Source organism: Phyllostomus discolor, chromosome 5 (genome assembly GCF_004126475.2).
Source record: "Phyllostomus discolor isolate MPI-MPIP mPhyDis1 chromosome 5, mPhyDis1.pri.v3, whole genome shotgun sequence".
Lineage (NCBI taxonomy): Eukaryota > Metazoa > Chordata > Mammalia > Chiroptera > Phyllostomidae > Phyllostomus > Phyllostomus discolor.
This window is the reverse complement of record NC_040907.2, coordinates 153,998,612-154,026,078: the sequence shown is the minus strand read 5'-3', so window position 1 is coordinate 154,026,078 and position 27,467 is coordinate 153,998,612. Positions and strand designations below refer to the sequence as shown.

The window sequence follows — 27,467 nt, the reverse complement described above, 5'->3', positions numbered from 1 at the left end:
GTTCTAATTCTGATTGTTTGGCCATTTCTTTTTGTAGGTAGGCAAGTTGCACATAGTGGAGCCAAAGCAAGTGTAGTCGATGGGACTCCCCTGGTGGCAGCACCCTCTTTAAATGCCACAACTGTAGTTACAACTGTTTACCAGGAGCCCATTATGAGCCAGGGCACAGCCTTGAGTGGTGAGCCTACGGCTCTGACCAAGGAAGAAGAAAAGAAACAGCCAGATGAGGAGCCTATGGACATGGTGGTGGAAAAGCAAGAAGAAACAGACAACAAGAATGACAATCAAATACTAACTGAAATTGTAGAAGCTAAAATGGCAGAGGAATTGAAACCAATGGACACTGATAAAGAGAGCATAGCTGAATCAAAATCCCCAGAGATGTCTATGCAGGAAGATTGCATCAGTGATATTGCCCCTATGCAGACTGATGAACAGACAAACAAGGAGCAGTTTGTGCCGGGTCCAAATGAAAAGCCTTTGTACTCTGTAGAACCAGTGACTCTGGAGGATTTGCAGTTACTTGCTGATCTTTTCTACCTACCTTATGAGCATGGGCCCAAAGGAGCACAGATGTTACGAGAGTTTCAGTGGCTTCGAGCAAATAGCAGTGTTGTCAGTGTCAATTGCAAAGGAAAAGACTCTGAAAAAGTGAGTATGCTTAATTTACATGCTTCTATGGCCTGGATGAGTCCCCTGGTGATACAGAGGAGGTATTAAATGAGTACATTGGTAACTGGCAGAAAATTGACCACATCTTAGTATATGTTCTATAAAGTGGATGTGGACTCTATGTAATCTGATATGTATGGTTCCATAGTTTGACCTTATAGTTAGGAATGAAGGAAAGTCAAAGGTGATTATTTTAGGAATATTTGTCAGTTTGAGCAGTCACAAACTTAAAAAAAATTTTATGTTGACTTCTGATACTTTAAAAAAATATTTTGCTTATTTTTAGAGAGAAGGGAAGAGAGGGAAAAAAAGAGGGGGAGAGAAGCATTGTGTGGTTGCCTCTCATATGGCCCCCCTACTGGGGACCTGGCCCACAACCCAGGCATGTGCTCTGACTAGGAATCAAACTGGGGGACTCTTTGGTTCTGAGCCTGCACTCAATCCACTGAGCTACACCAGCCAGGGTAAAAATTTTTTTCAATTTATTGGTTTTTAGAGAGAGAAACACTGATTTGTTGTTTCACTTATTTTTTCATTCATTGTTTGATTCCCGTATGTGCCCTGAGTGGGGATCAAACCCACAACCTTGGTGTATTGTGTATCAGTCTGTGCTCTAACCAACTGAGCTACTAGGCCAGGCAGACATGAACTTTTATTGCTTGTCTAAAGCGTGTAAGCTCAGTCATTCTTTAGTTGTTAGGATAAATTGCAGGCACCTGATAACAAACAGTTTCGTTTATAACTATGTTTTAGATTATTTTGTTAAGCTTGCAATTTTTTGAGTCTTTTTATTGATCCTTAATAGATTGAAGAATGGCGGTCACGAGCAGCCAAGTTTGAAGAGATGTGCGGACTAGTGATGGGAATGTTCACTCGACTTTCCAATTGTGCCAACAGGACAATCCTTTATGACATGTACTCCTATGTTTGGGATATCAAGAGTATAATGTCAATGGTGAAGTCTTTTGTACAGTGGTTAGGTAGGTGCACCAGGAATAATCTCTTCTCAGATATATTGTCCCTTAAAGAAAAAGACAGATTATCCCACAGGGAGAAAAACATTTAGGGAACTTGCGAATTTCCAACTCTGTTTAAATTCTTTGCCTAGTTTTTTCAAATGTGTAGCCATTGTTGCAGACTTGAGGTGCAAGTCTCAGTTAATACATAGAGCACTTTGATTTTTCTCCCTTGGGCTAATTCAGCATAAATATTTTGAAAATCTGTTAGAAAGTACTGACTTTAACTTGCTATGACTGAATGCTTCCTGGATGGAACCCTGTATACCATTTTTATCTGATTTGGAGACGAGACACTATGAGTTGTGACTGGGTAAGCTCTCTGCTGCTTGCTGTGTCTTGATAATATTAATGCTGTTTAACAGAACAATTGCCGAAATGACCTAAGGGGCCTGGCTAGAGGAAGCCATCCTCCCAGCCCTGTGCGCATGCGAGCTTTAGTGGTGGGCTATTCTGGTGCTACTGGTATTACTTCCCATGGCTTTTTCTTTATTTCTCTACCAAGTAATTGGTTTTAGCAGGGGATGGAAATTGCAGCCCTCTAAAAACTCTTCTGTTCATTAAGTGAACTTCTGTATATCTTCTTTGAAAACCCATTTTTTTTTTTTTGAAATGTTCAAACTTGGTAAAAAGCACCAGCATGGCCAAGTTTCTCCAAGGACCTCATTTCATTTCCAGGTTATCAATCCAGCTGTAAGGAATATGTAATGGACTTACAATACAGCACACAGCAGGCAGCAAGGCTAACTGACATGTCATAGTTTTCATAGTAGTCACAAACACTATGACGGGTTACATGACATGGTCTTGGTGGTGAAGTAGATGTGTGTAACAGTGTGAGCTTAGGTTAACTAAGGAGCAGTGGTAGTGAGGTTTATCACTTTCTGCCTGTATACTTTGGGCTCTTAAATATTAAAAAATAATAGTTTCCTGTGATACAACTAATTAGCAGCTAAGAGTAGATAGTCTTGGATTGTTAATTTGAAAATACAGAATTTTGGGTTCTTGTGTACATAGCACAACAGGTAGAACAGATTTTTGACCTCTTGTTAAAAGGCTCTAAGAGATCATTTTCTGTGATCGATCTTTGCTCTTAGGCTCAGGAAAAACCCCTATGTTGGTTTTTGGATGATGGCAATTGCCTTCCAGGCTTCTGGCCAGAGGGTTATAATTAGCCCTTACAGGGATTTAAATCTTAAATTTCCACCCTGCCTTTCATTCCAGAATTATTAAAAATTAAATTTTTTTTTAAACCCTCACCTGAGGACATGTTTATTGATTTTAGAGAGGAGGGGGGTGGGTGAGAGAGAGAAACACCAATGTGAGAAACATTGATGGGTTGCCTCCTGTACACACCCTGGCTGGGAATTGAAGCTGCAACCTACGTATGTATCCCGACAGGGAATTGAATCCACAACCTTTCGATGTACAGGACAATGCTCCAATCAGCTGAGCCACCTAGCCGGGGCAAAAAAACCCTTGATTATATAGATACTGTGTTGTTCCCACTCAGGCTTTACTTCTGTGTTGTCCAAGTATGACACAGCTTTCCCAAATTGTATAGATAGCTGTTGTACAATCTCAAGGTCATAACATCTTAGAGGTCTTTATGACCATCTTTGCATTCATATAGCTTTACAAAAAGCTCATGATGAGAGTATTTTCATGGTTCTATAGTAATTTCAGGGAGTTACTGATTAGAACCTTTTGTTTTCCTCCTCTCTCCAGTCCAGTTGGCATTCAGTCCTTTAAAGAATGTGGCTGTGCAGTACTTTTGATTACTAACGACTTCTATTATCTTCTTCCCCATTGTGTACAGATGGGAGAATCCTCAGCACAAGTGTCTACTACTATTGGATGGACAGCGGCAGATGTTCACAGCGCGTCATGATTAATTAGTTTAAATTGAAAGGTTCTGTTTGTGAGGTAGCTCAGGTAGATTTAAGGGCAGTAGGCATGAACTGAAGTCACGTTTGCGCAGCGACTGAGGCATTAACCATGTTTTCATTTACACAGCTCTTCGTACATGCAGCTTTTTATTATAATAGTTGGAAGTGCTAGTTATGTTGTAGTCTCAAAGTGGGGGATAGGGGAAATTGGCTGATCTTAAAGTTTGAGAGGTACAGTTTTTTCCTGCAGTGTAAATTTACACTGAGCTATGGGATGGGGCAGGCTCTCTTCATAGCCTAAATTTTGACCCCATTTCATACTTATTTTACAAATACTACATTATATATGTTTTTTTAAAGTACCCCTACCCCTAAAAAATTGCAGACCTGGATATAATCTTCTAAAGGGCCTGAATTGTCAGCAAAAAAAAATTGGTTTGCTTTGGGACTGTCTGACTAGCACACTATACCTTGTACTGATGAGACTGTTAACTTGAACAGGAGGTAGAATGCTGTCTTCAGATGGAAAAGAACTATATTGCGCTGCTTATCTTGTCAGAAGACTAGGCAGGTGATTCTGATTTGGCCTCCAAATATTTGCCTTTAATTTTACCTCTTACTATTAGCGGCATTTATTGCCTTTGAATGTGAAGCTGGTTAAGTGGTGAGCCCCAGTGCTGCCTTCTAGACCTTGAAGCTTGCTGGTCTGTGCATGTGTTCAGTGCACTGCAAAGACTGCAGTGGTCACGCGGGCGAGCCAGATATTGTCATACTTCCAAGATAAGTATGTTTTCGTTTTGGACAACTTAGGAGCATCGGTCGGCTCTCCTTAATTCTGTTTCTGTCAGGCTAGTACTGTTACTAGCCCAGTCCGAATTTGGGTTGTCCTTGTTTGGGGGGGAGAGATCATTCTCACTGTATTTTGCTGTCAACTAGTGAATAATTTCCTTTATTCATTCTGCTGACCTTAGTTTTCTGACAAGATTAACCCTCCCCCCCTTCCCCTCACCTGTACCCTTAAAATGTAAAATGTGACTTCAGACAGGTTTGATTCCTTCATGGGCTGTGATAATAAAATCTCATTATCTGTTTCATTAGTTTCACTTTATAGTTATTGTCATTTCACTACAGAGCAAGCAGCTAACTTGATTTTTATAGCTGTTTCTAGGGAATATATAAGCTTGACTCAGACAAAAACTTGAGACTTTTCTTCCAACGATTAAAGGAAGGGTAGAGCTCTTATCATTTATTATTATTTATTATTCATTAATCAGAGAAAGGAACATCAGTATTGAAAATTCCATTATGATTATGAATTTGCTAAAAATTATTATCACAGCCTTGTCCTGAAACCCTGGATTATTGTTGTTAGAAAGCTATTCCACAAAGTGTTTGTTAGATTGTTGGACGTTTGAGACCCCAGGAATCCCCTTTCTCGTAACGTTCTCCGCTTGGATCTGATCTCAACAGGGTGTCGTAGTCATTCTTCAGCACAGTTCTTAATTGGAGACCAAGAACCCTGGGCCTTTAGAGGTGGTCTAGCAGGAGAGTTCCAGGTATCAATATGAATTCACAACTGAATTGACATTTTCTTTGTTTTATGAGAAACCTTATATTGCGCATCAGATGGCTGGAAGGATTGGTCTGCCGAAGGCTTTCTAGTCCCAAATTCAATTTAGTTACATAGCTGGATTTTAAATCAAATTTTCCTCCTCTTTCACAGTAATTTCTGAAGGAGATGCTGCCAATTCCCCCCGCGCCTGCGAAGCGCAGCGGCTCTAGGTATACACTTCACATTGTTTCTTTGCAGGTCGCACAGCATTTTAATCTGCGCCCGCAATGCACAATGCGCGCATGCTTGTCTGCCAGTGGAAACTCCATGAGCAAAAAGGATGAATAATTATGCAAATGAATGGTGAAAGGGCTTTTGGATACTTTCACAATTATTTTATAAATAAAACTTACACTTGAAAGAACAGTCTATTAATGAAAATGTGGACAAAACATGAAGCATTTTTTGGTATTAGAGTTTGTTCATGGACTTTTCGGGTGCTCTACTTTTCTCCCCCCAACAGGTGCTCTGCTGCGCACAGCAAACTGAAGCGCATTGCTTTGGGAATAAAGCGTCTCCTGGACAGATAACCCTCTTCAGACCAAACCTCTCCTCCTGACATTCTGTTTGCCATCTTTTAGTAGAAAGATGGTCTATATGAGATTGGTTTTTCTAAAAAGTAATTTGTCATAATTGGAGTTGTGGTGTTTTTTTTTTTTTACTGTAAATTTAAATCCATATTAATATGCCACTAAAACTATGTAACTCAGTTTGGGTGATTTCTATTCAGAAGCATTCCCCCTCCCCCAGCAAAGAAGTGTTTATATTAGTAAAGCATAGTACACCCCTCTTCTTTAGGTCTGCCTGCAGTAGCCAGTTAATATTAAGTTGGTAATCTGCAGTGCACACCCACGTGAAGAAATGGATATTTTCCCAACACTAATTCATTTCCTTTTTTTTTCCTTCCCACAGCGTTTGCTGCCAATTGATGGGGCAAATGATCTATTTTTTCAACCACCCCCACTGACACCTACCTCCAAAGTTTATACTATCAGACCATATTTTCCTAAAGATGAGGTAATTATCTACCTACCAACCTGGTGTATGGTTAGGGTGCACATTACTACTTTCCTTTGGATTTCCTGGTTAATCAGTTCTGTCTTAAACATGAACTTTGATCGTGGGAGGGGGGTGATATTTAAGGAAGAACCTAAGGAGTTTAGCCTCTTAACATCTTGTGATGAGTTAATTCTTCCCTTTAAAAAAATCAGATGAAATATATTCAGAGTCGGAATCACTAAACATTCAGTGTGTCTAAATGACATGTTGTCCTTGGCTGCTTTTCTCTGATGTATCAGTATTCTGTGATTTTCCGCTGGGGAGTGCCTGTAGGCTGTTGACAGTCAGCTACAGAGAAAAGCAGACCCACAAAGACAGTAACATCTATAAAACATGTTCCACAAAATTGAGACAGTCTCAGAGTTTGCTGGATTTTGAATCCACTACTCAAGTTCCTATAATTAACCATCTGCTGCAAAGCACTTCTCAGTGTTTACTAGAACCATTCTGCTTTTTATTAGTGTCACAACTCTGACTCAGTAAATCTTAATTTAACAAAGCAAAGGTGGTAATTGTGACAGGCCAGACATTTTGTCCTAGAAGTCCAGTGTGATTTATGAGTCACATTGTTAAGTTCTGTTGCCACTTTTCTTGATGTGTTGCTTAACTAGATTATATTTTCAGGCTTCCGTGTACAAGATTTGCAGAGAAATGTATGACGATGGAGTGGGTTTACCTTTTCAAAGTCAGCCTGACCTTATTGGAGACAAGTATGTGATGAAGTATTTGGATTTGTTGGATTTGGGAAAGAGCTATTTCAAAGCCAAGTTTACCAGGTTGAGGGGAGGTGGTGACTGGCAATACAGTTTTTTTAGGAATCTCACTTTAGTTTTAATAAAACCCGGACATTAATATGTGTGTATTTCCAGTTTCTTTGTACACCGAGCGTAGTTTCCACAGGTTGTCATTTGTTTTGGGCCTTAACATCGCTGAGGTGTCAATTTTGTGTTAGTGACTTCCAAACTCACTCTGGCCTCTTTTCTTCTGAGCAGGCTAGTAGGAGGGCTGCTTTCCCTCAGCCTGGATTACTGTTTTGTCCTAGAAGATGAAGATGGCATATGTGGTTATGCCTTGGGCACTGTGGATGTGACCCCCTTCATTAAAAAATGTAAAATTTCCTGGATTCCCTTCATGCAAGAGAAGTACACCAAGCCAAATGGTGACAAAGAACTGTCTGAGGCAGAGGTAACGCACAGGTTTAGCATTATACTATAGTAATCTTCACTTAAGTACTTACTAAAATAAAAAGTAAGCAGATACTTCCCCTCCCCTCCCCTGCCCTGCCCTCCCCAAGATGTATCCTCCAAGAAGACACATTTTAAAATCTCAGAGCTTTCTAAATTTCTTACAGGGGAGAATTAGAGCTTATTCTTAGCATGCTGTTTTCTACCATTCCTTCAGTGCTAGGACAGTTTTTCATTTGGAAGCATTGTAATATTTCCTCAAGTAAAAACACTCTGCAGGTGATTAAAGAACCTTTATTTTTTAAAAAAAAAAAACGTTTCTTTTTTCTCTCTGTTCTGAAACACCAAACTTAAGGATGTTATGGTCTTCTGGGTACTCAGGGCAAGCGTAGGTAATTAAAATCTCTTTGCTTGGTTGTCTGGAGGCTAACTTATCTTTCTCAGTAATGCTTTTCTCATCCTAATTAACAATAGGGGTGAGCTTCTCTGAGGGTCTATTTTCTGATTGGAGCACTTGTGTGTCTTCCAAATTCTTTGAATATTTGCTCTAAAAAAAAGTGCCCGATATTGATCAAGTAATGATTGTTTTGGTTTATACATCAGTATATGCATTTTTAAAATAGTTCCTTCTTGCCCTGGCTGGCATAGCCCAGTGGATTGAGCACAGGCCTGTGAACCAAAGAGTCACTGGTTCGTTTCTCAGTCTAGGGCACATCCCTGGGTTGCAGGCCAGGTCCCCAGTAGGGGGCACGTGAGAGGCAACCACACATTGATGTTTCACTCCCTTTCTTTCTCCTTCCCTTCCCTTGTATCTAAAAATAAATAAATGCAATCTTAAAAAAATAGTTCTTAAGGATAATTTTTATGTTCAGTAAATACTTTTAGATACATATTTGTACTCTCACTTTGTTCCTTCTGTTTCTGAAATTTTCTACCTTTCTTCCCCACACCAGTGTACTCAGCATTCTCTCTGTAGTTTCTCAGTTTTTACCTGCTGCCCTAGCCGGATGGATGGCCGTGTCATCAGACGCTGGTCTGGAGCGGCCTCGCTCGGGGCACGTTGACACTGATGGCAGCACACTGGTGACTGAGCTGTAGACGTGTTTCTGTTTCCTATCTGACAGCTACGGTTTTCAGCATAAGAACATACAAAGAATGACCCAGTGTGCCTAATAACAAACCTTTTTTAAAAAGTGGTAAAATATATGTCATGTAAAAGTTACCATTCTAACCATTTTTAAGTGTACAGTTCAGCAGTGTTAAGTACATTCACAATTTTGTACAAGACATATATAAACTTAAAAAATTTATTTTGAATAATTTCAAATTTAAAGAAGTTACAGAGGTAATATAGAGCTGCTGTATATACCTCACCCATTTTCTGCAATCATCCAAGTCTGAGAAATAACTTTCGTACTTTACTGTAAATTTCACTCACCAGTTTTTTCACCAGAGTCCTTTTTCTGTCCCAGGATCCAATCCAGGATATACCATATTATATTTAGAGAAAGTCTTTAGAAGTGAAAATGCTTCAGCTACAACTATAAGCTAATTCTGCATGTGGTAATTATGATTGGAAGAGCTATTGAATGTTATTTTCCTTCCCTGTTGCTGAGTTCTGTAGTTGGGGTATAGATATTAGAGTGGCTATTGAAAGTCAAAAGAGATTCTAATTTTTAGAAAATTTTAATTTTTAGAAAATAATGTTGAGTTTCCATGAAGAGCAGGAAGTTTTGCCAGAAACTTTCCTTGCCAACTTCCCTTCTCTGATAAAGATGGATATTCACAAAAAAGTAACTGACCCAAGTGTGGCCAAAAGCATGATGGCATGCCTCCTGTCTTCATTGAAGGCCAATGGTGAGTATGTGTTTGTGCAGTTGCTGGTGTTCAGGTTAGATGGAGACAGGACTGTATTTCAGGATAAAAAAGTGAATTACAGTGCATTTACATTCCGTTTCCCACTGTTTATGATTTGATTTCTGCAGTATTAGTTGTGCAAGAATTGCATGTGTATTAATCATTGAAAAATGCTGCTCTTTTATGCTATGAATGTTTACTTTGCACCTGAATTAAATGAGAAGTGAACACGAGGTTATATAATAAATATTTGGAAAATTAAATGAACATCGCTGAGAAATTTCATTTAAGAATGCAGAGTGCCAGTTTTTTTGAATTTATGTGAACTCAGCCTTCAAAATTATGTGGCTTTACATTTGAAGACTTTTTTTCTGTGAAGGGTCAGATAGTAAGTATTCTAGGCTCTAAGGGCCACAAACGATTTTTAAATAGCCTTTTAAAAATGTAAAAAAAAAAACTGTTTAGCCTTTGCACAGTACAAAAGGCAGCTTTTTGAGCCCCCATTACAGGGTGGTTGATAACTGAGAATGCACTTGTTGCATTTCTGTATTGTTTGAGTCAGTGGTTTCTCTTGTTGGGATCATTGAAATAACTCGGAAGAAAGCATAATTCTCTTTGTGTTGTGCTCGGAACTGAAGCACCCAGGTGGGTATATGGAGTATGTTAGAATATACAACACATTCTGCTTATATTGGCTTATGACATATGCTGGAACAGGTTCTGCCCTGTGAGTCCCTCAATGGTACTTTACATTAAAACATTAAACAGGTATCTTTTGCTTTGAGCTTTCTTATAACCTTTTCCCCAAAAGTTTTCTTTCTAGAGAAGAATTTAACTCACAGTTGGATTTTTTGGGGGGTGGGTAGGGGGGTCTTAATTGTTTCACCTTTTTCACTCTGGCAATTGAATTTATTTTTAATGATGTATATTTGACAGTTAAGAATTGTATATATTTAAGGTGTAAAATTTAATGATTTGAAATATATTGTGAAATAATAACCACATTCAAACTAGTTAACATGTCCATTTAAGATAGTTATCACTGCAGTATTTAATACTCAATATTCATTGAAAATTAGTGGAAATTTTAAAATTGTGGCATGAAATTTAGGGGCTGGTATAGATAAGCTCCGATTATGATACCATTTGAGATCTATTAAAGATTAGTTACAGTTCACATCCATAATTCTGATTAGCAAATATTTTGATTATTTGTTTTCTTTTTAGGCTCCCGGGGGGCTTTCTGTGAAGTGAGACCAGATGATAAAAGAATTCTGGAATTTTACAGCAAGTTAGGATGTTTTGAAATTGCAAAGATGGAAGGATTTCCAAAGGACGTGGTTATACTTGGTCGGAGCCTGTGACATTTGTCGACACTGAACTGTCCAAAAATCTCTTAACTTCACCTGGTGGGTGGTGGTTGGGGTCTTCATACAGTTTAGCCTCTGGAGTGGTAAACAGATCAGCCAATTGGGATTGGAAAAAGAAGACTGTAAAATTTCACTCATCGTACTTTGAGACTGCTCACTGGTTGGAAGAAGATAGTATTGCTGCAAATCCTCTTAAAAAACAGAGATGTCAGCCTCCTTTTTGGGTCTGTGTTAGGTGTCAAGACCTCTTACATGGGCTTATAGGGAGGGGGTCTTAAATAAATGTAGTCAGCACTGTTTTCTGCATCCAGTGTGGTTGCATTTCCCACCTAAGTAATCAAAAATCATTTGTCATCCTCGGCTTATTGAATGAAATGTCGCATTCTTTGGGAACATGGCAGAGAAGAGGAAGATTTAGTGGGTTTCAGAGGCTTCAGGGTGGAAATTCCAAGTGGGATGGTTGTGGCATAGTTTAAGCTGACTAATAAGTGATTTCAATTTTGGGCAGTTTGTCTGCTTTTTGTAAAGCCTTGGCCAGTTGTCACCTGTAGTGATGATTGATTCAGGCATGTTGTGCTTCGTAGGGACGAATGTGCACTTGTTTGTGACAAAAGCCTAAAAATGACAAACTTGTAAATTTTTTGTATATAAACTAGCTGTGATCTGCCTACCTTTGTGTTCACTGTTTTTGTAATTTTTTTCATTTTGAAAATGAAAAGGTGTGATTCAGGATGGCACTTTGAACAATGTAAATTAGTGGAAGGTGGCTTTTCCTTTGCCTTTTTTTTTTTTTTTTTTTTTTTTTTTTTTTAGTTTTTAGTTTTAAAGTGCCTCCCACCTAGGGCTAGGCCACAGCCACGTTGGGTACAAGAGCCTAACTTCATAGGGGTCTATCTGTTGCAAGTGCAGTCACTTCTAGAAATTAACCTCTGTGCAGGTCAGCATGTGAAATGTTAGGTTGACATGTCAAGTAGGGTTCAGGGACTGCTTGGTCCCTTTTGCCCCCAGAGCTATTGTCCCTTAATTTTAAGACCTATTACTACTGGTTTTATTAAATCAAGAGTCTAATTCTTGCATGTTTGTATTGGATTTTTGAAAGAGAAAGAATGAGTATACTTTAACCAATGACTTAATGGTTATCTTTTTCTTTTAACTACAGATTTTGAAAGTTTCACGTATTTTGATTTAGACTTGTTTTTAACGGTCCTGAGCATGAGGCTAGCAGGTAATCTCTGCAGAATTTATTTTTTTTTGTCATGGCTGGCTGACTTCTCCATAGGTTTATAACAGTATTTTATTATCAGCTTCCCTGCATTTTTGTATCAGCTGTTTCATTTTGAGCTGAGAGGGAAAGGGCAAGGAGAGTAAACTTGAAACATTTTCCTTCAGAGAATTCCATCAGGATGGACTTAGAGAGTCTTTAAGAGTGGTGCCTGGAGTGTTACCGTCAATGACTTTCAGCCAAGGCCCATGAGTGTGCACCGAAATGGGTGGGAGGAAGGAAGGAAGGAGGTCTCATTTTTAGGATAGGATATAGTATGTTGGAAAGCTGGAACCAGGTTTGCATTTTCAAGGGCTGAGACCAGTATATGTAAGATACTGGTCCAAATGGCTTTGTCAACCTCCTCTTTAAAATACATTTTTCTGTACTAGTGGACAATTACGGCATTTTATTTAGAGGATTTCAGGGTCAACCTCCTATGGAAATCAAGATTTTTACCGTTTGCTTGTGGCTTTTTCTTGGCTTCTAATAACTTTGGTTGGTCTGGTCACAGATGTGTGAGACAGATGTCCAGGCCTATGCATACATCACTCTAGGACTGTAAAGTGCTATGCTATCTTCTATGGCTATGAATATTTATTAAGGTTGGAATGACATTTCCTTGATTGTTTAGATCACAGCTCAGTTTCTGTAGAAAATGAATTGTAAAACTGAAGATCATGCAAGAAGCAAAATAAAACGAATTGAATGTGCGTGGTGGTGTACTGTGTAAACCTACTTGTTTTCTGCCTCCTGCGAACTTTCCTCTTGCCCTTCATCGTGCCTCACCTACAAGCGAGTACTCCTCCCCACAGCTGTTCCAAGTTTAGCAACAGTCTTGAAGGTAGTCCTCTCCCACTCCCATCTCCAATAAAAGACCTTTTAGGTTTTCCTTTGGTAAGCCTTTCCTAAAAGGTTTTCCTCGAGGCAAGGCAAAAAGTACAAGTAGGTTCTTGGCCTAGCCACCCTTTTGCCAGTTACAACACAACTTCGGTGTGAATTGGGGCAACTTGCTTGAGTGAGGTCCTGCCATCAAACGGTAAGGGAACACGATTTGCCTGGTCTTTGAGGCAAACGGTGAGAGGTGTGGAGAGGAGCCCGTTACGGGACGGGGACGGGAGGAGGCCAAGGCGGAAGGAAGTTCCTGGGCTGATGGGGAAGTATTGTACAAGTTGGAGAGCTTACCTCTGCGTGGGGCAGTTCTCTGCTGGCAAGCGCCGGCATCCAGCCAGCATCTGGAAGCTCAGCGAGGGATAGGCCGTTTGGACAGCTGCAAGGTCATCAGCAGGAAGCCCATCTAGGAAAGGATGGAGTGGTTTGAGTACAAGATGCCCGGAGCTGGAAGTCTCACTTAAGGCTCCCGGGTCCCTAGGAGCAAAGGGAACTCAGCGCATTTACAGTGTTTCACTTTTATAAGAAAAAAATGCTGCCCTGAAACTTTGCTGGGGGAATTAAGAAGATTTCCATTTTTATATCTAGGTTCCCTTTGATGAGTTTACCCTGGGGTTGGGAGAAGGAGAAACACTAGATGTGATGAACTAGAGAAAATGGAGGTAGGAGCCGCCCTCAGAAAACCTTGGTAGTTGTAATGAGCAAGGACAGGAACATTAATCCTAAAATCATGCTTTTCTCATGTTGCTTCCTCTGCGGTCTCGACCCATAGGTCTGAGCAGAGGCCAAGTGCACCAGGGCGAATGGGGGCAGAAAAGCCCGGGGCCTGCTGAGACTGGCGAGCGTTCCCTTTAACAGGCGGGGCCGGAACCTGCCGGAGTTCCCTGCTTTGTACGTGTCGGGGGCGGGGTTCCCGAGCGGCCCTTGCATCATGGCCGCCGGCGCCGCCGCTGCTTTAGCATTTTTGAGTCAGGAGAGCCGAACCCGGGCCGGGGGTGTCTGTGGGCTGCGGTCCCCGGCTCCGGTCACTATGGATAGTTTTTTCTTCGGTATTGAGAAAGGAGGGGGTGAGGGTAGTCCTGGGGCGGTAAGAGGAAGGCCTGAGCAACAGGAATGCGGACGGGTGCGCGACGTGGGCCAGGTCGGAGGGGAGGGGGCGCTGGCACGCAGCAGCTGGAGCGGAAGTAGTGAGACCCCAGCCCAGATGTATGGGGCGTGGCCTAGGGCTGAGCGCCCCTGTCCTTCCAAAGAAGTGGGCGTGTAGATGCTGGTCAATCCTAGGCTGCACGTGATGGAGGTTTGAGGAAACGCCCTCCGTCCCCTGCCCCATACATGCACACTCACACCTAGGTACACTCACTATTATTTCTTCCAGGATGCGAGCTCTCCGGCCAAACCCGCTCTTTCACCTTCAAGGTGGCGGAAGAGGATGATGCAGAGCACGTGCTGGCTTTGACCATGGTGAGGGGTGGGGAAGAGGGGTATTGGTGAATAGCTGAACCTGAGCTGGCAACTGATGGGTCTCTACCTGTACTCCATCCCCAACCTCCCTTTCTCTGGGAGTCACCTCTTCCGCCCAATCTCCCAATGGCCCGCTCCCTTCGCCAGGTAATTAAGGGACCCCCGAGGCTCTGGAAGTTCTAGGGTAGATGCCTCCACACTGGTGTCAACACTTGCTTGGGGAGACCCCAAGGCCTTGTGTACCCTTTCCCAGCTCTGCCTCACCGAGGGGGCCAAAGATGAGTGTAACGTGGTAGAAGTTGTGGCCCGGAGCCATGACCGCCAGGAGATTGCAGTCCCTGTGGCCAACCTCAAGTTGTCCTGCCAACCCATGGTGAGTTCCCTGGCCATGCCTTGGGGGTTGGGGGAGGGCAGAGGTGGGCCAGGCCTTCATCCGTGTCTTCCTTCCAGCTCAGTTTGGATGACTTCCAGCTCCAACCTCCTGTAACCTTCCGCCTGAAGTCAGGTTCGGGTCCTGTGCGGATCACTGGGCGCCACCAGATTGGTGAGAGTCCTCTCCCTTGCACCCGGTGGGCTCTCCATCAGGTCTCCCTTGACTCCACACTTCCCATCCCAGCCTTATATCCCATTGTAGCTGCCATACAGGTTCTATATGATGTGCCCTCCCCTTTCTGTCCTACTCATGCCTCCTTCGTGAAACCTGTCCTAGCTTCTCCAGCTCCATTGATGTGTAATCCTTTGACTCTTTGTTACCCAGTTTAGTATCTGAGGGTCTTCCCATCTAGACCATAAGCTCTGGGAGGTCAGGGCCCTGCAAGCCTAGCAGCACAGTGGATGAATAAATGACATGTGGTATGAAAAGGGCCTGGCTTTAACCTTCTCCCCCGCCCTTTACTATTTGTGTGTACCTCAGTTACTGTAAGCAGTGATGTTTCTGAGGAAGAAGAGAGTGAAGAGGAGGGGAGTGAAGAGGAGGAAGCCGAGTTGTGCCCCATCCTTCCTGCCAAGAAGCAGAGGGGCAGGCCCTAGCCCTCCTTGGTGAGTGGGGGAGAAGGGTGCCCAGTGGGGTCTGGGAGAGCAGGAAGAGCAGGTGGGGGCCTGCATGCTGATCCCTTCTTTGTTCTCCTCAGGTCAGTTAGCTGCCTGCCGTGCACCCCATGCATCCTGTTGCTGTGCAAGAATTTTAAGTGTCTTCATTGAAGAGGAAGGGTGGGGTGGGAGGTCTTGGGCTGGTGCTAGGAGAAAGGGGTTCCCATTCTTCACAGGACGATGGTGTTCTAATTCTACACCGTACTGGAGGCTTCTCTTTTCTCCAGGAGTGGGAGGACCTCTGACCTGTCCTGACCCTCTCTCCACACTTGTCTTTGAGGTTGGAGGTCAGCATCTAAAGCTCAGGACTAAACATTTTAAGCAGTTTTTACATTTTGGACAAACAGCGAAATAAAGTGTAGCGTTTTTTGTTTAATTGTGTGTGTGTGTGTTTTGCAACTCTTGTATGGCTTCTTTCCCTGCTGGGGTGGCATTCCCCTAGGGACCACCAGGTGGCACTGTGGCAGCACTGAGGGTGGCCCCTGGCCTGGGGGAGGGTTAGGTAATGTGGAATACTGCTATCCCCAGGCTGAAGTGCCTTGCTAGGAGAGGACCTCCCAACACCAAGCCCATTCCCAGTCCCTACAGGTGGGGGAGGGCTATCCTAGGAGGTTATCACCGTCCAAACAAGGGGTCTGGGCCTCTGTCAGCACTCAAGCGGATGGGCAGGGGGGCAGATAAGGGGGTTTAAGCAGCCGGAGGAATGTGCATCTCTAGCCCCATGAGGGGGCTCTGGGCAGGGAGGAGGCAAGTCTCTGCTCCTTCCAGTCTTGCAGGCTGTCTCTGAGCTGCTGTGGGGCCTTAGAAACCTGATTCCAAGGGCCAGATGGAGGGGGCTGACCAGATTGGGTGACAGGGAAACCAGAATCCGGGTGGCCTGGCATATGGGGGCAGAGAAGAGCCTCTGGGATTCAGTCTCCTGGGTTAAGGGGTTTCTGCCCCCCACGCACACCTCCTGGTCTAGGGTCTCTGGTGCCTGAATTAGGTGGTTCTTGGGCTTGGCTGCTGCTGTGCCAAGAAGAGAAAGGGATGCATGTGTATGTGACCAACTCTGGGGTCAGCAGTTCAGCAGCTGTGTCGATGGGGTGGGGTGTCTCAATGCTAACAAACAAACAAACAAATAAAAGGTTAACTCCTGGGGTAGCCTGGGGCCAGACATGCCAAGGATAGACAGAGAACAGTGCCTGGGGTGGGGGTGGGGGGCAGGCCCACTCCCTCCCACAGTGAGTTGAACAAGTAGGGGTCCCTAGCGAACCCCAAGGGACTTGGCCCAAGGTGGCATTGGGCCAGCTAGGTAAACTTCGGAGAGAGTGCCTCTGAAAAGCACTCCCTCTTCAACATATCCCTAGAAGAAGTTTCCTGCTCTGTGGTGAGGAGCAGAGGTCCAGTTTTTAACTCCCCTTTATCCTCAAGTTGAGAAAAGAAGATGATCCTTCTATTTTCTTGTTGTTGTTGTTGTTGCAGTGATCAGGGTCGCAGGCCCCTTTCTCCCGAGAACTTCCCTGAAGTGCTTCCAAGAACCAGGGTGGAGGAGGGTAGCCAGGCTTGAGATCATTCACTTTACTGCTTCATGGGGTAGAAAGGGAGACAGGGGTGGGGGGAGCTTGCGCCCTCTTGTGGGCGACGTTGAAACTGCCTGTGACCCTGTGGATGCCCCATGTCGTCTCTTTTAGGGGCTTTAGGAGTGCAGGAGCTCGCTGCCCTCAAGTGGTCTGGCCGCCAAAGTTTAGGCGAAAGGCCAGGGAGTAAGTAAGGCTGACTAGATACGTTCATTCATTCATTCATCATTCACTGGAAGGACTCCGTTAGAGCATTCCCCTATCTCCTCTCGCCTATAGCCTCCAAAGTCCTCCACACGTCCAAGGTCGGAGGCGCAGGAGACCCGCTGGGTGCGGGGGGAAAAGCCATCTGGGGGCAGAGGGAGGCCGACCCAGCTACCCCCTGCGCATGGCTCTGCCCCAATATATGCCTGCCTCGCCCCATGCAAGCGGCTGATGGCTTACTGGGTGCCTCCGCTGTGATCTTGGTGGGTTTCCGAGAATGACCGGGCAGCGCGGAGCGCGCTCCTGACTGCAGTGGGGCCTAATCCACATCTGCCCCTGCGTCCAGGAGTTTCCCGGCCAGGCCAGGCACCCGGTGGATAATGCCTAGGAATTATTTTTTCTCCTTCTTCGGCTCCCCGCAACCCCGTCTCTCCTCGATCCCCCTTATACACCCTCAGCGCACAGTAGGAGCACTGCCAATTCACTCTGGCCACGGAGCACTGAGGCACGAAGGCGTGCCCTGGGGTCTGCAGACCACGGGAGGAAAGGCAGGCCTGCCTTTCGCGGGGAGACCCGGACGGCTCCCTGACGGTATCCGCAGTGCTTAACACAGTCTCCACAATTTGCATTTCAACGGTCAGCGGAGACACCGCAGCGCTTTGAACGCCTAGCGCAGGAGGCACGCCAGGGAGCGAGTGGCAGCCGGAGCAACCTGGTGGGGATCGGAGGGGGCTGAGGAGGGCGGGGGGGGGGGGGGAGGGATGCGTTTGGAAGGAGGTTGAAGGTGTATGTTTGGGTCTCCGCGAGGGCGTGTTTGCGGAGAGAAGCTGTTTGTGTTGGTGAGGAGTGTGTGTTTGTGTTTGTAGGAGGTGAGGGGGTGTGTGTGTGTGTGTGTGTGTGTGTGTTTGTGTTTGCGAAGTGTGGGGGCGGCGGGGAAAGGCAGCCGCAGCCGGGCTGTCACTCAGCGATCAGGCTGACAGGCGCTCCCTCATCAGGGCCAGGGAGCTCTGATTGCAGATTCGAAGAAACAAAATAGCAATTGTAATTACGGGGCTTTGATAAGATAAAGGAAGAAGAGAGCTGGCTGGGAGGCGAGCAAGGGAGTGAGGGAGGGAGAGAGCGACCTGCGGGGGCCCTGACGGAATATTTCTGCATCTGTCACTCAGAGTGTGCCCAGACAGGACCTGGGGCTGGGTGCGGGTGTGTCCCCATCTGCCTCTCTCTAAACTCTTGGACTTTTGGGGAGATGAAAAGAATCTCCCCAAATTGTCCAGGATCTAGTTCAGGGAAAGTTCTCCAAATGTGAAGGAATTCTGGTCCCATACAAGCAGGCTCTTTGGTAGAGGTTGAGGTGTAGGACTAAAATCCTGGCCTCCACACTTCTAGGCCCCGGATGCCCATCTTCTTTGAGGGGGAGGGGGGAGAGAAGGGTGGTTATGATTATTGAGGTTCAGCCTAGGGCCTTTGGAACCTTCTGGGGGCTCCAGAACTCGGGTTGGACCCTGGTCTGGTCCAGGAGCTCTGGCTTTCACCCTGCTCCCCCACCGCCTCTCCAAGGGAGGACCGGTGCCCAGTGGCTCTGGTTGTGACTCCAGGACTAGGCACAACACACTAAGCTGGGCTGAACGCCTGAGTCCGGCTCCCTGTTCTCATCAGACCATTTTCAGAGAACTGGGTGGGGAGAAGGCCCTTCGGATCCTCTGCTCTCCATCTCTCCACTCATTCATTCATTCATTAAACACATGCACACAAACTTTTTCAAGGGCCTACTATTCCCAGGCATGGGGTTACGATGGTGAGTATCCTGCCTGCTTCAAGCAGTGCAGCTGGGGAGGTAGGCACTCAACAGGTGTCCTGCAGGCCTCTGACACAGAGGAGCACCATAAAGCACAGGGGCTGGTCTGGGTTGTGGGCACTGGAGCGCACTTCACCTGTCGCCCCCACCCAATGGGCCCATCTCCCAGTGGGGTTGAGAGGAGAGGGTGTAAGCCCAGCTTGTAGCAAACATGAGTGCTCAGTAAATGGTGGTGTTTATGGTTATTACCTGTGGAGACAAGGGGGTGGAGGCAAGGGGTGGAGGCAAGTCTCCCTGGGGAACCCCGCAGGGGCTGATGTCGAAACGCTCAGCCAGTTTCCCCACTGCACACTCATCTCAAATGCTAACTGCAGAGCAGCCCTGCCCAGTTCTGTGCCATGAGCTGCCAGCTCTGAGCTGGTCAGACATGGTCCTTGCCTGGAGGTCTGTCTGGGCAAGAGCCCGCTGAGTGACTTGGCTCCTGGAGGGGGTGACAGGTGGGCTCAGGAGGTCCACTCCTCTGAGGAGCGATGAGATCTTTGGGATAAGTCTTCTGACTCTGTTTTCCCATATTTCTCAGTGTTAGCATTATGGTTGGGAGTGGGGGGAGGAAGAGGAGCAGGAGGGAGGCAGAACTTGGCTCTACTGTTGGAAAAGGGCCTGCCTACCTACTGCCTTTGGCCTAATGGCTTCCTAAGACCACCCAACCCCTCCAGCCCAACTCCCAAGGAGCGAGAGGGCTCGTGGGGCAAGGGGGTGTGGTCAGAGGCCGCAGCTGGGCAGAGCATCAGCGGCCCCACCTGCTCCTCAGAAGTACCTATCCCAGGGCACCTCTGCCCACCCAAGCTGCTCCCAAAGAAGCACCATGGCTCCGGGTTTCCAGAAGCACCCCTCCTCCCGCCAGGGGAAGCAATGAGGGCCTGGGAAAGGCTTAGACAAGGCCATACCTACCTCCTCCTTCGGCACTCCCCCGCCCCGCCCCGCCCCGCCCCAGGGCACAGAAAGCACCAGCCCTTGTCTAGTACACGGTAGGTGTGTAAATGCCGCTTAAGTGCACGAATAATGGGACTCTGAGAGAGAAAAGTTGGCGGCCTGGATGGAAGTCTCTTCTCCAGGAAAAACAGCTAAGAGTAGTTATTTTTGCCCCATCTGCCCATTGCTTTGGGGGTTGGCAGGGACTGGGGGTCCTTGCCAGGGACTTCTGGGCTCTCCCACATAGGGGGCTCGTGGTTCCTCCGAAGCTTCAGGTCAGCATATGTGTGTATTTGTATTGGGGGCAGGGGTAGCAGGAGCGGAGGTGATGGTGACAATGGGTGCTAGAAGGTAGGAAGGAGACATTTCTCTCTCTCAGGGCTTCTTGAAGACTGAGAGAGACCGAGAGACAGGCAGGGCAGGGTACTCAGCAGAAGGGTGGGGGTCTGTTCCCCGTCGCACAGGCAAGTACTGCCCTTCAGTCCAGAGTCAGCGGCCACTTCCCAGGGGCGGGCGCAGTAGGAGCGCACAGTAGGTGGCTCAGACACCCGCTAGCATAGGCAGAGGCGTGAGCCGACGGGCCCCACGGTGGAGCCCTGGCACCTTCCAACTCAGACGCGCCCGAAGTCCAGGAAACCCCTGCGGAGGGTCTAGGGACCCCATGGAACGGGCGCCCGAGACGCCCCCTATTCCCGCGTGTCTAGACCTCAAGAGCGCGCGAGGGGACGGGCCCAGGAGGGGGGAAGGCGCCCACCCCGGCCGCCCACGCCCCTCCGGCGGGTCCCCAGACCCCTCCCCTGGCCCAGACCCCCAATCCCAGACCCGCCGGCCGCCCCGCCCCGGCCGCCCCGCCCCCGCCCCGGGCTGCGTCCCGGCCCCAGCTCCTAGCCGGGGCTGCGGGCTCCGGCCGCCCGCCCCGCGCTCCCCCCTCGCGCCCGGTGCGGCGCCCCCCGCCCCCACCCCTCCCCCTCCCCTTCCCACCTACCCACCCACCCTGCCGGCCCGTTACCCTCCGCCTGCTCCGGCTCCTGAGTAGCCAGCGGCCACCGGCTCCGGTAGCGGCGCAGAGCGACTCGGCGCGGCCAGCTCGACCTTCCACGGGACCTGCGGAGCCGCGTCGACACCGCCGCCGGGCTCCCGCCCTCGAGCAGCCCTCGCTCGCCGCCGGTCTCAGCTCGTGTGCCCGCGGGCCGGCGTGATCCCGCCGGGGCTCCCCGCGCTCCCCGGGCCGCGCGCCATGGGCAGCCCCCGCTCGGCGCTGAGCTGCCTGTGAGTACCGCCGCCCCGTCCCCGCCGGCCGCGCGCCGCGCCCCTCGCTCACCCTGCGCCCCTCTCTCTCCCGCCCGCTTTTGTCTCCCACAGGCTGTTGCACTTGCTGGTTCTCTGCCTCCAAGCCCAGGTAAGGCGCACTGCGCGGAGGCGGGGGCCGGGGGCCGGAGGCCGGGGGCCGGGCGCCGGCTGGGAGCGCCGGCTGGCCAAGTCGGGCAGGGGCACCAGGACCGATGCTGCGGCCAGCGCGGCAGGGCTGGAAGGAGCCTTAGAAACCCAACCCCGAACTATCCCGAGTCGGGAGCTAAGGAACAGAGAGGTAGCGCCCAGCACAAGGTCACACAGCCAGTGCGTATCGAAGCTAGAACCCAGCCAAGGTCTCTAAGTCTAGCGTTGTCTCCCACGCGTTCCAGCCAGGTTGGGGTACTCCACGGGCAGCCTCACCTGGTCGCCGAGGAAGGGGGCAGGTCGGGCCAAGGGAGTGTTCTTGTCAGAAGTCGGGGGTCTGCCTCAGGGACCCTCCCCTCGGCTCCGGGGGAGGCTTGTGGCGGGTCTGGCGGAAAGATCAGGTGCTTAGGCCCTCTGCGCTCTCAACATTTGCTCCGTAAATTTGTCTTTATAAATGTCAGGGGTCAGGCAGCGCTGCCTCCTTACTTAAAAGCGCCCTGCTCTTCTAGGAAGGCCCGGGAGGGGGGCCTGCGCTGGGCAGGGAGCTGGCTTCCCTGTTCCGAGCTGGCCGCGAGTCCCAGGGTGTTTCCCAACAGGTGGGTCCAGATCCTTCCCCATCCCCCGGCTCATCCACCGCGCTGGGTTGGACACGCCCGGCTTTCCTGGGTGGGGGGTGGTAGCCTGAGCTGGCATGTTGGGGGGACCCCCAGCCCCTGCCCGCTGCCTGGGGCAGTGGAGGTGGGGTACAGGGCAATGGGGGCCACTGGGGCCCCTGGGCAGAGTAGCATTATAATGGCGTGTTGTGTATTTTTCAATTTCCTAAAGGTAACTGTTCAGTCCTCACCTAATTTTACACAGCATGTGAGGGAGCAGAGCCTGGTGACGGATCAGCTCAGCCGCCGCCTCATCCGGACCTACCAGCTCTACAGCCGCACCAGCGGGAAGCACGTGCAGGTCCTGGCCAACAAGCGCATCAACGCCATGGCAGACGACGGGGACCCCTTCGGTAAGGCGCGCTGCACCGCGGCAGGGTAAAGGCAGCTCGGGGAATGCGCCCCCTTCCCCGGCGGGCCTGCCGCGACCGGACCCACCAGCCGCAGCTGTGTGGGCCAGGGCTCTGCAGGCTCCCGGCTCAGAAGGCAAGGGGTTAAGGCAAAAAGAGTGTTTTGGGGGTCAGCTGGAGAAGAGAGGGTTTGGGAAGGGACCTTGGGGAGTACTTGGCCCACGGGTGCCCCTTCCTTGCCCAGCAGATGAATGAATCCAGGAATTTCCCTTTACGCCTCCCCCTTTCATACACCCCTCCCCAGCTGCAGGTGGAGGCAGAGGGTTCAGGGGGAGGGGGCCCAGGTTTAAGGGAAGCTCTTGAAAGAGGATATGTCGCCAGGGCCCACAAAAGGAGAGTGGGAAAGAGAAGGGAGAGAAGTCCCCCCAACTCTCCCAGCTTGTGTGTGGGGGGTGCTGTGAACCTTTAAACACTTTGATCAGAAGGGTCAATTACACACGGGGACCCTTCTGGGAAGGGGAAGGGCCCTCCCTGCTCCACTCGCCCAGGAACCCAGGCGGTGGGTCGGAGCCGGCTCTCGGCTCCCGGTGGGGCGGTGAGTACAGGGAGCTACTACCCGGTGCAGAGGCCGAGGACTGATTGATTTCTAAAACATTCAATATTCCTGCCTTGAAACAAGGCCAATTTCCAGAGTCCTGATGTGCCCAGAGAAAAGCAAGCCCTCTGGGCGGCTGGTGTTGTTTTTAGAGAGCGATTATTGTGAGTTTAAAAACCTTTAAATAATGACCAAGTTAAACAAGCATGAAAGCAGAGGGGAAGACTCTATTAAAATGTAATAAAAAGGTGAGGCATTTTAAGAGCTAAGAAGAAAAATGAAGGATGATATAAAACAGAAAAAGAACGAGCCCCTTTTTTCAGATGTGGAGTTTGAAAAGAGTTGGAAGTCTGCAAATGTTAAAAAAGAGGTTCAAGATTGTTCTCTATGAATCTCTGGAGAGACCCCCGCGTCTGGCAGAGCGATTAAAACTCTTCTTACTTTCACCGTTTTAAACATTTCCTGAATACTTTCTCCTCTTCTCGAGCCAGTTTGGGGGATCGAGTATGTCTCGCTGCATTTTTTCTGCGTCGACGTAGCTGACTTCCCTTCAAAGCTGGAGAAGGAGACATAATTTTCCTGGGATAAATCTGTCACTGGGTGGAAGAATAGGTTTGAAAATGTTAAGCTTTCCAAAAGCCCGGTCGGGGAAGCCGCTGTGCACTGCAGCCCCAGCTCCCCAGAAACATCCAGGAAGGAGAGTGGGGGCTCCTGGCTGGGGGGTGGGGTGGCGGCGGCCTGCCCAGTGGCCGAGCTCCCCCGCTGGGCTGGCAGGGCCAGCCTACCTTCCCTTTGTCCCTCCAGACTGGCTGCTAGCGGCCCTTCTCAGCTTCCTAGGAATGGGAATGGATGCCTGCCTGGCTCCTTCTGGGTTTGCTCCATCAGAGCAAATGGCCCAGCATCCTTGGCTTTTGGGGAGGGGAGAAGAGGCTAAGAGGCCATAGAAGAACTCATCTTCAGACATCAGATGTCTGATGCCCACTTCTCTCTTCACACGGATAGGAAGGAGGCTTCCCAGGCTCCTTGGATGGTCCCTGCCTGCCCAGCAGGCAGGGGTAGAAGTTGGAGGGCCCAAGAGCAGAGACTTAGGGTGTGCAGCCAGGACAGGACGAGTCTGGGAAAGAACAGCAGAAAAGTCCTAGCTGCTCTCTAATGGGCCCCAGGAAGTGGCGGAGGGGCCTACTCCATCCCTACCTTCCTGGTTTGGCCAGAATCCTCCCGGTGGGATCCTCCAAGTGGGATTCTCTCGCCCTTCTCCCATCCGTGTCCTTCCTGCCCCTTAAAAGAGGCTCCTTTTTGCACTGGAAGGCAGACCAGGCAGAGGGATGAGCAGGCCAGCCGGGTCCAAAAGGAGGTGGGTGGGGAGGGGTGACAGCTGCACTTCCCCTTGGCTGACTTGGAGCCAGACTGAGGACTTGGCCGCTGGGCCCCTGCTCTGTGCTCATGTAAGGGGGTGGGCAGTCACAGGCTGGGCATCGGGGGCTGTCTGGCTGACCTCGGCGCCCATCTTCCCAAGAGTCTCAGGGACAGAGAAGGTGCCACCTTGTCAGTGGAGGCTGGGTGGCAGCTCCGGGAGTCTCAGAACTGCTCTCCAGGAGGGACAGGGCTGGATGCTGCAGTGGGGAGGGCAGGAGACCCCGCCCCTTCGGTCCCGTCCCAAAGGGCTAAGTCAGCCCTCACTCCCTTTTGGGGACAGCCTCAAAAGGGAGGAGTGACACAGAGAATGAACAGGAACTGGCTTCTGTGGCAAGTTTGCTGTCTGAGGAGGAGGAGGATGGGGAGGAAGGCCCAGAACTCAGCTCCATATTTTCTCCCCAGACTGAGAGGCGAGCATGCCTGATTTCCTCCCTCTACACGCACAGAAAGGGCTGGGGCACTGGGGCGAGAAGGCTGGCTGTGATGGAGGGTGAGAGAGGAAAGACATCGAGTTGTTGACTTATGGGCACAGGCATGTGCTGGGGACTTCGGCGGCGATTGGGATGCAAGGGAAAGAGGCAGGACCCTCCCAGCTGGGTGCTGAGTTCAGGGAAAGCAGCTGGCTAGGGTCTGTGTTAGGGAGAACTGTCCCATCCCTGTGGCCTTCCCAACAGAACAGCAGTGGGGAGAGAGGGCTGGCCAAGGCTGTGAGTTCGAACCCCAGGTACCAGAAAACAGGAGACAGTGCTTTTACGTTTGGCCTCAGGACTGGAGGTCACCACCCTTCCCGGATGTATGAAATGATCTGTGAGGCATTGCACTTGACGTTTGGAGTTGGAATGATTCTCAGAGATCTTCTGAGCAGCAGAAAAACCCTAGTCTCGAAACCTTGACTTCAACATCATTACCGTCTGGTTTTAAAAGAGGGTCTTTTCAATTTGAAGGCCCCATGGCCCCTCTGAGATTGGCACACCATGATCTTGTCCACCCCCCTCTGTAAACCCAGATGAGAGGCCTTTGGCCCAGGTGGGGAACTTGACCTTAGCTAGGTGGCTGAAGCCCGCCTCTTGGGTACCTGGGCCTTGGACCAGTGGCTGCTAGGATGTGACGAGTCCGTGGGCCTGTTGGGGTGGGGACACAGAGCCGTGGGGGCGAGGGGGCTTCCAGTAACCTCCCTCCTCTGTCCCGGACAGCGAAGCTCATTGTGGAGACAGACACCTTCGGCAGCCGGGTTCGAGTGCGAGGCGCCGAGACAGGCCTCTACATCTGCATGAACAAGAAGGGGAAGCTGATTGCCAAGGTGAAGCCCCAGGAGGATGGGGTGGGGTCGGGGCTGGGGCCTGGGGAGCGCAGGCTGGGCTGGCCAGCTCCTCCAGGATATCAACAAGGTGGGCAGAGAGACCCGGGGCCACCTTGGGGTTATCTGACGATTGGGAGGGGAGAGGTGAGGGAGAAGGAAATTGCTGGAGAGATGAAAAGCCATAAAGGCAAAGGAGGAAGAAGGAAGACTAGGGAAGGGGCTGGGGGGTGGGGGGGAAAGGTTGGTAAATTCCATATATCTTTTTAACAAATCGCCAAATTGCTTTGCTATTATGTCCAATTACATGGTACCAGCATTTGGAATGTTCAGTAAGCCGCAGGCCCAGCCCCTCGGCCGAGCTCTGAAATGGCCCCATTAGTCACGGCTCCTCTCCAGCCTCGAGCTCCCCGTTTGCTGGGCTTCTGGGGCTTGGGACTCAGCGTCTCCTCGAAGGCCTCCCCTCCCCCAGAGGGTGGCTGCCCAGGGGCCCTGGAGCCGGAATCCTGAGGGGCTGACGGGGGCAGGTGGGGAAACGGGTGCTAGCAGCTCAGGCCAGACTGGTGGGCAGGAGGCCAGGGTGGGCAGGGTCTGGGCCCCCTCTCTGCTGCCTCTCTGTGTCGGGGCCCAGCCCTTTCGGTAGATAGCCATGTGTCACTGCTGCCCGGGAGGACAGGAAGTTGCCGGGTGGGCTGCGGGTTGTGAGGGATTAGAGAGCGGGTGCCCAGGCAGGGGGTGGGGCTGCAGCTCCTGCCCACCCTGCCATCTGCTGGGGTGCCCACCTGCTGTCTGGGGCCGCCTGCCCTCTGCCTCTGATGAGGGGGTGGGCTCCGGAGAGAGCCCAGTAACGCTGTGTCTGGCCCCCCTACCTGCAGAGCAACGGCAAAGGCAAGGACTGTGTCTTCACGGAGATCGTGCTGGAGAACAACTACACCGCCCTGCAGAACGCCAAGTACGAGGGCTGGTACATGGCCTTCACCCGCAAGGGCCGGCCCCGCAAGGGCTCCAAGACGCGGCAGCACCAGCGCGAGGTCCACTTCATGAAGCGGCTGCCCCGTGGCCACCACACCACCGAGCAGAGCCTGCGGTTCGAGTTCCTCAACTACCCGCCCTTCACGCGCAGCTTGCGCGGCAGCCAGAGGACTTGGGCCCCGGAGCCCCGATAGGCGCCCGCCCGGCCCCTCCCGCGGCTCCCAGCGCGGAGAGTTCCATCTCAGGGGAGCACAAACGGAAACTCAAGCAAGATGAGGTCTGCTCTACTGAAGGCTGGGGAGGAGCCGGGGAAGCCCCGGGTTCTAGTTGTTGATAATTGTTTGCTGTTGGGTTTTTTTTTTTTTAAACAAAAGAGAGGCTCTATTTTTGTATTCCATTTGGCTGTGGTGTCTTCTTAACTCTCAGGAAGGCCAGTCAGTGGCCAAGACTGAGATTGGGGGGGGCCCTGGGCGTGGGAGGCTTTTTCTAGTCCAGCAGCGGTGTTCCTGAGCCCCCAGTACCTGCAGAGCAAGCCGGCCAGGCAGCTAGGAACTCCACTGCACCCCCAGGTGGGGGCGGGGAGGAAAGGGTAGGGACTTAGGTCAGGTGTTTTAAGGGTGGGTGTCAGTAGGGGGAGGTTGTGTATTAGTTGCTATTAAATGACTAAAATATTTATTTAACTTGCGTATTAAAAATGTGTCTTGGAGGGTGATTCCTTCTGGGGTCAGCTTCCCACCCCCTGCCCTGTCCCAGCTGGCGGCGGAGCTGGGAGACACAGCGAATCAGGCCCCAGATCTGACAGTAGCCTCCCTTTAACCTAAGGACCAATGTCTGTCCCCATCCCCATCATTGTCAC

The 27,467-nt window shown here is 49.6% G+C and overlaps 3 protein-coding genes across 7 annotated transcripts in view; all 3 read left to right on the top strand.

The window, feature by feature from the left end:
- Window positions 1–12,633, top strand: part of OGA (O-GlcNAcase) — a 29,912-nt gene extending 17,279 nt beyond the window's left edge. Inside the window, exons 9-16 of the mRNA XM_036027189.1 lie at window positions 38–651; window positions 1,478–1,652; window positions 5,048–5,133; window positions 6,102–6,206; window positions 6,873–6,958; window positions 7,241–7,433; window positions 9,130–9,289; window positions 10,517–12,633. Of these exons, the coding sequence (XP_035883082.1) occupies window positions 38–651; window positions 1,478–1,652; window positions 5,048–5,133; window positions 6,102–6,206; window positions 6,873–6,958; window positions 7,241–7,433; window positions 9,130–9,289; window positions 10,517–10,653 (1,556 nt within the window). The 3' untranslated portion in view covers window positions 10,654–12,633. The remainder of the gene's footprint in view (window positions 1–37; window positions 652–1,477; window positions 1,653–5,047; window positions 5,134–6,101; window positions 6,207–6,872; window positions 6,959–7,240; window positions 7,434–9,129; window positions 9,290–10,516) is intronic.
- A 1,072-nt stretch (window positions 12,634–13,705) lies between these two features.
- NPM3 (nucleophosmin/nucleoplasmin 3) lies at window positions 13,706–15,735 on the top strand. 2 transcript variants are annotated; one of them, XM_036027190.1, is made up of 6 exons: window positions 13,706–13,860; window positions 14,187–14,272; window positions 14,526–14,645; window positions 14,723–14,816; window positions 15,186–15,318; window positions 15,408–15,735. In XM_036027190.1, the coding sequence occupies exons 1-5, from the start codon at window positions 13,743–13,745 to the stop codon at window positions 15,299–15,301; spliced, it is 534 nt and encodes a 177-aa protein (XP_035883083.1). In that variant the 5' UTR covers window positions 13,706–13,742; the 3' UTR covers window positions 15,302–15,318; window positions 15,408–15,735. The 2 variants fall into 2 exon arrangements, with proteins under 2 accessions (XP_035883083.1, XP_028368604.1); XM_028512803.2 differs by having other exon boundaries at window positions 13,707–13,860; window positions 15,186–15,310; window positions 15,403–15,735.
- A 5,325-nt stretch (window positions 15,736–21,060) lies between these two features.
- Window positions 21,061–27,008, top strand: FGF8 (fibroblast growth factor 8). Of its 4 annotated transcripts, none has more exons than XM_028512374.2 (6): window positions 21,084–21,160; window positions 21,254–21,290; window positions 21,838–21,924; window positions 22,187–22,334; window positions 25,536–25,642; window positions 26,515–27,008. In XM_028512374.2, the coding sequence occupies exons 1-6, from the start codon at window positions 21,129–21,131 to the stop codon at window positions 26,803–26,805; spliced, it is 702 nt and encodes a 233-aa protein (XP_028368175.1). In that variant the 5' UTR covers window positions 21,084–21,128; the 3' UTR covers window positions 26,806–27,008. The 4 variants fall into 4 exon arrangements, with proteins under 4 accessions (XP_028368177.1, XP_028368175.1, XP_028368174.1 ...); XM_028512373.2 differs by having other exon boundaries at window positions 22,154–22,334; XM_028512376.2 differs by lacking the exon at window positions 21,838–21,924 and having other exon boundaries at window positions 21,061–21,160.
- Window positions 27,009–27,467: the final 459 nt, after the last annotated feature.